Below are 9,374 nucleotides of genomic sequence, written 5' to 3'. Positions count from 1 at the left end.
AGAATTCTGTCAATTTTCTGCATGCGCTGGGGTAAGTCCTTTCTATTGCTTCCATAAGCAGGAAGTTTTTCTTGACTATCTAAGGACCCAGGCACAAGTCTTTTCTGTACTGTTGCACAAATAAAACATCCACGTTGTTCAACACCACAGTTAGCCTAAGTTGCTCTTAAAACATCTTGGAGAACAAAACGAGCCAGGTGCCTACGTTCCCAGCATTTCCCTGGGTGAGTGCACAGGCAGGAGACTTAAGAGACACATCCAAAACTATAATTGGGTTCTTCTGTCTGGAAGGACTATGATAGAATCAGACCCCACTTCCCTCTAACTGGAATTAAGTTTTCTTTAAACTTGATTGCTGCCTGCCTCATTTGGCAGTCACTTAAGGGCATGAAAAGTCCTCATGTGGAGTTGAAGTCCCTTCAATTTGGTGGATTGTGGAAGACCACTGAGAGTCACCATACTCCGCTGTTGACCATTTACATTTCCAATATCAAGAAGAGAGGGACTGTATCCAGAGAAGCTATGAGTCACTATATCCCTGCCGTGTCTTAGACAAAGTAAACTTCCTTATACCTGTGCAATGGTGTGAGTGCCTCATTTCATCGGAACATTTAACTTAAACAGGATGCTGGCACTAAGCCTGCCTCTAACGAGGAGTTACATTTCATATTTGAAATTTCACATCCATTTTTCTTCAGAATAAGAAGAAAATAGTCCAAAAGAGAATAAGGAGTATGTATCTCAAGCTTTCAAAAACAATGACTTTATGTGGTGTTTTAAGGTTTGCGAAGTACTTCACTTATATAATCTCATCTGATCCTCATAAAAGCCTTTTAAAGGAGGCACTATAGGTATTCATAATCCCATTTTACAAATGAGGCAAGTGAAATTGGGAAGTTAAGTTGGTCATAGGTATACAACTAGCTTCAAAAGTGGAATCTGAACTCAGAAAAAAACAAAACTGTACAAGGTGGCTTTACTCCTATATATCAAATTGTGATTAACTATAAATATAAAATTTTTTCTGTTTTGGCTTTTCTCACGGTGAAAGAAAAATCACCATGTATTGTAGCTGTGAAAACAGCAGTCCTCCATTTGTGGTTTGTTGTAGATAAACAAGTCTATTTAGTCTTTCTAAAATTAAGACTGAAAGGACAGAGAATGAGTGGTATAAAATTACTTTATTATTCACATAATTTACATATATGAAAGATCATTACTTTCTCTGAAACAAGAAAGTTTACAAATGAGTATTTTTTCCATTTTTATCAATAAACTGTTAGGTAACATAGTATAGATGATCACTTCTATCTCAAATTCCAAGTATGCAACTAGTAGGTGTTGAAAGAAAAAAATTATGTTTCTGCACTGATCATTCCTGAACTTTTTTCTTGAGAATAATCATTTCCTATTTTCAGAAATGCATCTCGAGAGAAGACATAGAGTCTGACCTATGTGGCAATTAGGAAAAAAAAAAGTCCTTGTATTCCACAGGGGAAGATAAAAGACACTTCATCATATTTTCTGTAATTAATATTTTTTAAAATACAAATTTGAAACCAGATTCAAAATCTGGCTGAGACCAAAGATACTTATGAATAAATCTTTTCAATTTCACAGTGGCACTAAATTTGCTTTAATGTCTCTTTTTCTGATATTGCTTATTCTCATCAGGTCATTTAACCAACTTGACTTGATTCTTTAGAACAACTGGATAAACCCACTGTGTACGCAGTAAAACATAACATTTTCCCAAAAGTTGCTGTTTACAAATGAAATCTATAAGAGGCAAGGTTTAATTAGCACTGTTCATAAAAATTAAGTCTACAAGTGGTACTTGTACTGTGCCATCATACAATCTAATCCTGAAAACAAATTCAGAGAGAAAGAAATTTAGCTTAAGACTTTTTAAAAAACACCACAGTAGAAAAGCAATGTGATAATTATCATGATTTTTCTGTATCTGATGCTTATTTGCATAAAAAACCTATACATGCATGCCTGAATGGAGGAAATCTTCACTCCGACTTGCAAGTATCCTCTCTAACTGTGATCCTATCTCATAGACTTCAGACTTACTCTCCCATTTTTTATGGGTCATACAAAGCAGTAGTCACTATAAAAGAAAAATTTTCTTGGGAATTTAATTTGAATAAAAATCATCTTTTCCCCAAATTTGGCTTATACAAAACCTAAGTGAGCCTATGATTAGTTTTACTGGTTTTTGCTTGCCTTGCCTTTAGCTTGAAGGAAGAAAGAAATTAAGTTAGGAATTTTATTATCAGGGCTTACCAGCCCTCCTCCTCTCTCCCAGTCTGAACTCAAGACTATCCATTTCTTGATGGTGCTTGGATATCTCTTCCATAGGTTCTAGGACTCCCTTCTCCAGATGGGAGTAGTTCCCGATTCTGCATTCTGGTCCCCTTCCTCAATTACACAATGTTCATAGTAAATATATATCTTACACAGGAACTTTATACAACTATTTTTCTACATATAACTTTTCTCTTTGCAATATAGTAATATGTTTCATTATTAATTGTTAATGAGTTGTAAAGAGTAAGGACATTTACGTAGGTGGTAGCAGATTTGGAAATTCATTTTTTTCCATGTGAAAAGCAGGATTTAGTTTATATTCTGAAGAGTTTTGCTCTCAGGAAAGATTCATGACTTCAAACACGAAATAATTAATGGAAGACCAAAAAACGAGCTATTCAAAGAAAACCTCAATTCAAAAAAACTGAAAATTCAAAGAAATATCCTTTGGAAGGTTTCTTCAGAATCTGCTAGATTTGGAAGGGGATGGAGGAGGGGGAAGAGGAATTGAAGCAATTCCTAGATTATGAAGATGAATCACTAGACCTTGAAATTATAACTTTTAAGTGTAAAAACTGGCCAAGAATTTACACTGAAAACAGAGTTTATGACTTCATTTCAATTGTCTAATTGATATCTATTAAGATGATTTTTTAATCACAAATCAAACTTTATGTAGAATTTGGAGGCAGAAGAAAGAAGCAGTAAAAAAGAAGTTACAATTTACAATCAACTTGTAGAAGGAATTTTGCCTAACCTGCTAGAAATAAAATGCAAGATTTTTTTCTTATTAGAAAAAAGGTGCTTATCCTAAATTAAAAAAAAAAAAGGCCACCTAAAATACCATCAAGAGCCAAGTCAGTCAAGTAAGGTACGAAGAAAATCTCCCTGGCTTCACAACTTCCAAGAGACCAAGCATAATCCATTATAATAATCATGGTCAATGGCTTCAAAATTAAGGAAGAGATTCCTAATTGGATACATACATTCATTTCTACCTTACCCACAAGTCTGTCAGGTGAAAAGACTGAAACAAAACAGCATTCTTATAAATAAATAAAAAATAAATAAATAAGCTCTTTGATGTTTCACCGCTGTACAAATACTGAAGTTAAATATTTACTTTTCAATTTGAACTATCAATCTTACATCAATATGGATTCTTTTATTACAAAAATACATATTTATAGTCAGAGAAATAGCTGATCCTAGAAAATGGCTGTTTCTTTGCCATTTTCTAAAGTTTCGTAACCTGCTTCCATCTACTCAGAGGCCCCTACCAAGAAGATACTTCACAGAAAGAAGTGATCACTAAACGTTGTAGACAATCAACCTCCAAGGACTTTAGGCCTCCAATTGAAAAGGCATTTATCTGTAACACCACAAAGTGTCCACATGTGGCCAGCACAGGAGGAGGGTCTACGTGTAAACAAGAGTCATTATTTGTTTGACAAACCAGTCTTAACTGCCTGACTCAGCTAATTTGAGGGAAATATCCATAATGTACTCCAGTGATTTCAAAAGCTTGAAGACCAAGTTCATCAAATACAAAATAAATCCAAGAAAAAACAGTGATCCTTTAGCTAAATACTGCTTTGTTGATGCAATTCAGAATTAAAAGCCCAAGCTTTGTAAAAAGCTTCAGTTTTGCTCTGTTTCATCCACTTCCATAAAAATATCACTAAAAAAATACTCAGTGACTTTGGTTGGCTCCTCTTCAGTTTCCATCTTTTGGTCACTTTTACACTTTTCTTCCTCAAATGATTGATCACAGGAAACCTAATGTAAGAAAAATAAATACTTTAAAGTATTATATTGCAGAGCACGGCCAGCTCATGTGCTGGCAAGTTCTGCCAAACCACTTACGGCTGCTTGCTTTTTAAATCTTTGTTATAAAGGAAAGTTAACTGAGGGTGTGGGAAATTTATTTAGAAATAGAGGCAATGCTGAAAATATAGCAATAAAAAATAAATTTTTTAAAAAGACTACCATGTAACACTACAGCACAAAACTGTTGTTTTCTTGGCATAACTCTTTACATGGAGCCCAGATTTTCTTATAGCTTTCTCTTTACTATACTAGTTAGGCTGGGGCAGCTAGGGAGTGCAGTGGATAGAGCACCAATGCAGGAGTCAGGAGGACCTGAGTTCAAATCTCACCTCAGACACTTGACTCTCACTAGTTGTGTGACTTTGGGCAAGTCACTTAACCCCAACTGCCTCATCCTGGGTTACCTCCAGTCATCATAATGAATATTTGGTCACTGGATTCAGATGGCTCTGGAGAAGAAGCAAAGCTGGTGACCTGCACAGCCCTCCCTCACTCAAAACAAAGTCAAGTGCAAGTCACGTCATCATTTCTCTGATGGCAACAAAGGACGAGCACGCACACGCGCGCGCACACACACACATGTTAGGCTGTGTAGGCTAAGGCAAATTGTTTCAACTCTGCATTTTTGAGATTTACTATCTTTACAATAGAATCCATATCTTCTCTTTGTACTGCAGATGAAATTTATGAAAATGTGCAAACTCTTAGGACTATATACAAGGAATTAGAACAAAACACATTATAATCTGGAGAAGCACTCAATGTAGGAGAAAAAAATCCTACATTTCATTACAGTTCCTAATGAAATTATTCTACCACGTTAAAACTACATACACTATACTTAAATCAAATAGAACGCCCCCCCCCACACAAAAATCAATAGTGCCAACTACTGGCATTTAAAGTGGCAAGGACATCTTCAGTCATATAGAAAGTACTTCTAAAAATGAATAATGACACTGCATTATAAAACACCTCAGAAACATAAATTGAGTAAACACTTTGTTGTAAGGCAAAAGCAATTCTTAAATAATAGAATATATATATGAGCTGATGGGGCCATGATTACTTTGCTCTGCTGCTCCCTCAAATTAACAGTCAGACACTGCTTTCTTCTTTTGCTGCTTTTGGGTATCAAAGAAATCATATTAAAATTCCTAATTTTGATTAGATCACTGGCTTTGACCCAGAGTAACTCCCTAATTTAAAAAAAAAATAAAACTTTTCTTCTCCTTTTTCAGTGTTTCATTTTGTAGCCTCTGCTGATATTCCCATAAAAAGATCCATAACTGTTTATCATCATGTTCCTTCTTAATTGAGTACATGTCATTTATCCCATTTCAGAAGCAATAAAACCTAGAAGCAACTATCCATACCTGAGGTGCTGAGCTGCTAACAGTACTGGCTTCAGAATGAGACTCAGCACTTGTGGGTGGAAGGGAACAAGAATCTTGCTTTTTTCTCTTGCTTTCATTCACCAGCGTTGGTCTTCTAACATTATGCCTCGAGACAGGTATAAGAGGTTTCAAGCGCTTTTGACTATTTGTTGGTGTAGCTTCCTCGGATTCCAAATTATTCTTTGAACATATCAAAGATAAAAATCCCAGGGGTCTTCGCCCAGGCCTAGAAACAGAAATAAAGTGACAATCTTACCTATGTGCCTGGAACGCCTTTATTTCGGTCCAGAAGAAAGTTGAAAGTTGCCACCTACCATTCCTAGTAACATTTAAGCTGTTTGAAGGATACATTTGTTTCATAAATTAAAAGAGAAAGGAAACAGTTATCATAGTTAAGAGATTTCTTTACAATACCTGGAAAACAAAGATGATGGCTTGCTCCTCTGCTCTGATTGATGGGTAGCCTCACTCCTTTCCTGCTCGTCAGACACTGCTGTCTCATCCTGAGGTAAATGAGGAACATTCTCTTCTTCTTGAGCACATGTCACCTCTTCAGAAGATTCAGTTCCTGAAGTCTGAACAGTTGGTTCTGACTGCTCTTTCTCTATCTTTGGAGGTTCTGCAATTGTACATGTGCTTCCCAAGATAGGTACAACTGTCTGTTTTTCATAAGACTCTCCTTCAGAAGACACAAAACAGTGAGTACAAACAATGAAGCAAGTTACTCAGGAAATGTATGTATTCAAGTGATCTGAAATGCTTTAAAAATATCAGCAACTGACAGTAAGAATCCTCAAATCCAGTTCACTCTAAGCTATAATGAATCATTGTGGAACATTTTAAAAATTCATTCAGAAAAAGCTGAAATGATTAAAATGGAAAATGGCTAAAGTTTCTGTGCTAATAATAATAAAAGTATCACACTACAATGACAGTAAATGATGTATTTACTCTCTGATTCAGGTCCAAGACAGAAGGAATGGTCTCATATGTGCAAAAATGTTTATGAAAACTCTTCTTTGCAGTCAAGCTTTGGTCATTAGAAGGATACACAGTTTTGTTTTGTTGTTTTCATCTACATTGTTGTGGTCATTACGCAAAGTTTTCTTGGTCGTACTTCCTTCACTTTGTATCAGTTTATCTAAGTCTTCCCATGTTTCTCTGTATTTATTCACAGCCATCATTTTTTACAGTGCAGAAATATTCTATTACATTCATGTACCACAACTCATTTAATCACTCCTCCGTCTATGTAAATGTTTCTAAGATCCAGCCCGAGTCTCTCTCCTGAGCTCCATCACCAACTGCCTTTAGGATATCTTGAACTGGATGTTGCATAAGCATCTTAAACCCAACATGTCCAAAAGAAAGCTCTTTATCTTTCTTTCCATACGTTCCCATCTTACAAACTGTCTTACTATTGTCATGGGACACCATCCTCTCAGTCACTCAGGCTTGAAGCTTAGTTGTATTATCCTTAACTCCATACTTTCATTCACCCCACTCATCCAATCTATCATCACATCTTGTTTTTAATATCAAAATATCTGCTGCCCCCATCCTCTTCTCCCCACTCATATACTACCCTCCCCACTGCCTGTACTCATTACAAATGTCATCAGGATTAGTCTTTCCCCTCTCTGCTCCATTCTCTGTTCAGCTGCCAGAGTGATTTTCATATAAGGTACATCTGACCATGCTACCCTCTTTACTCAACAAAATCCAGTGACTCCCTATCACCTCCAGAATCTAGTATAAAGGCCTTGGGCATTTACAGCCCTTCACAATCTGGCCCCTTCTTTTTCTGTCTTGTTACCTTTTGCTCCTCAGTTACACTGGCCTATGTGTACATACAACTCTTCATCTCCAGACTATGCCTTTCTTCTGGCTGTACCCCCCCATACTCTGAATCCTCTCCCTCCCTATGCCTGCCTCTTAAGCTTCCCAAGCTTCCTTCAAGGTTCAGCTCAAATCCTACCTTCTGTATTATCCTGACACTTCCTGATCCTGGTGCACGCTCCCTAACATTATCTTCCATTTACTCTGCACACTGCTGTGACTGAATTTTAACAGAAGGGTAAACTGAGGCAAATCTCCATGCAAGATAATATTTATTAGCAGAGGCAGGCTACCTGAAAATAAATAGGTCAATGGACTGCTTCCATTAATGTCAAAGACCCCCTAAGCAGAAGGACATTTACCCTCATACAGGTTGTGGGGAGTCCAGAGCAAAGAAGATGACATCATGGGATTAAAGGTAACACAACTGATGACAAAGCAGAGGTGCAGGGAACAACATGATTTGTTGGAAGTCTGGTAATGGGGCTAACCACAACCCCTCTTCTCTTCTCATGAGATAAGAAGCGTTCACTGTTTGAATCCAGAGAGTGGCCCAGACTTCTGGACAGCAAACAAGACGTTCCTGAAGAATGGCTTGGTGACATAAAAACATCAGGCCCAAATTTCCTTGCTTTCTCACACAGTCCCTAAGGTTGGTTTAATTCCTTGAGGCAAGAAAGCTGAATTTTAAAACAACCCAGTACAGGCCAGCTGGAGTCTGAACTAAGTTCAAAGAAAAAGAACCATAACTTCAACAGTTATAGGGCAAAATCAATTACTTAAAAATAGGATCAATAAGAAAATGATACAGGATCAGTTTTAATCTTCTCAGTACGTCTTGCATGTACTTGGTTACTGTCTGTCCCACTGGAATGTGAGTTTCTCTGTCTTGACCTCCTTGGAAGTACAGGCCTTACAGTGCGATCTCTGAGTCAAATGATATGGTCACATTTTCATCACTTTGTCAGCACAATTCCAATTTGCTTTCCAGAACGACTGCAACAATTGACAGATCCACAACAGTATACTGATGAATGAGCCTACCTTACCAATGACTTCCCAACAATGACAATTCCCAAATTTTGTCACTTTAACAATTTGATACTCATTAAGGGTAGAAATATTATAGATCACTGAAATTCTCAGAGTATCAAAAGCTCCATTCAGGCAATGATTCCAACATCCTTCCCAACCAAATTAGTTCAAGTATAAGCAAAGAGAGAGAGAGAGAGAAAGAGAGAGAGAGAGAGAGAGAGAGAGAGAGAGAGAGAGAGAGAGAGAGAGAGAGAGAGAGAGAAGACATTGGTTTATCCTTATGTAATATAACTTAATGTAATTTTAAAAGTTCTTCCTTTCCTATGATAATTTTTGATGAATATTAACCAGTAACATAATGAAAATTTTATAAGCTAGTAATACTGAAGTCCCATAAAAATGGACACAAAGGTTACTGGGAAGTTGTGTTGCAAATGGTCTGGTTACAACATGGTGACTGATCCTATGTAGTATTTTATGTTAAACATGAGTTTGGGTGTTTTTTTTGGTTTGGTTTTGTTTGAGCAAACAAACCAAAAAAAGCATTAGCATTTGTACAGTACTAGAACTTTCCAATCACTGACAAGTCACTCTAGCTTTGGGATTGGAATAGAGCTGAATTTGAGAAGGAAGACCAAGCCAAAATGGTAGCAGGCCGTATAAAATCAGGTATATCTCTAGCTATGCAAGTCTTCACCATACCACTCTATCCATATTTTTTAAAAAAATGTAACTTACTGAAAGCCCAAGCTTAGACAAGGAAAGAAAAGAGGGAATATTAGAAAAAGAAAGGGGAAAGGGAGAAAAGGAGAAAGGAGTATGAAAAGGAAAGAGGTCCATATAGAGGGGAATGGGATAGGGATACCAAATACCAATTTGATGTAAATTTCCCAAAGAATTTTTGTAAAGATAAGGGAACCAAAAATTCTAGAATCTTTAGGAGAAAGTCAAGCCCAA

The 9,374-nt window shown here is 36.7% G+C and overlaps 1 protein-coding gene across 6 annotated transcripts in view; it reads right to left on the bottom strand.

The window, feature by feature from the left end:
• Nucleotides 1–1,162: 1,162 nt before the first annotated feature.
• BDP1 (BDP1 general transcription factor IIIB subunit) overlaps nt 1,163–9,374 on the bottom strand; it is a 98,268-nt gene continuing 90,056 nt past the window's right edge. For 4 of the 6 annotated variants that reach the window (XM_072606291.1, XM_072606288.1, XM_072606289.1 and 1 more), the window contains 3 exons: nt 5,958–6,222; nt 5,523–5,769; nt 1,163–4,095 (listed from right to left, as the gene is read on the bottom strand). In XM_072606291.1, coding sequence (XP_072462392.1) covers nt 3,958–4,095; nt 5,523–5,769; nt 5,958–6,222 — 650 coding nt within the window. In that variant the 3' untranslated portion in view covers nt 1,163–3,957. Of the gene's footprint in view, nt 4,096–5,522; nt 5,770–5,957; nt 6,223–8,212; nt 8,379–9,374 lie in introns of those variants that run through there. The other 2 variants (XR_011966479.1, XM_072606292.1) reach the window with 2 other exon arrangements.

The sequence above is a fragment of the Notamacropus eugenii genome, chromosome 4 (assembly GCF_028372415.1).
Source record: "Notamacropus eugenii isolate mMacEug1 chromosome 4, mMacEug1.pri_v2, whole genome shotgun sequence".
NCBI classification, from domain to species: Eukaryota; Metazoa; Chordata; class Mammalia; order Diprotodontia; family Macropodidae; genus Notamacropus; species Notamacropus eugenii.
Note: the sequence above shows the minus strand (reverse complement) of the source record. Positions and strands in the feature narration are given on the sequence as shown.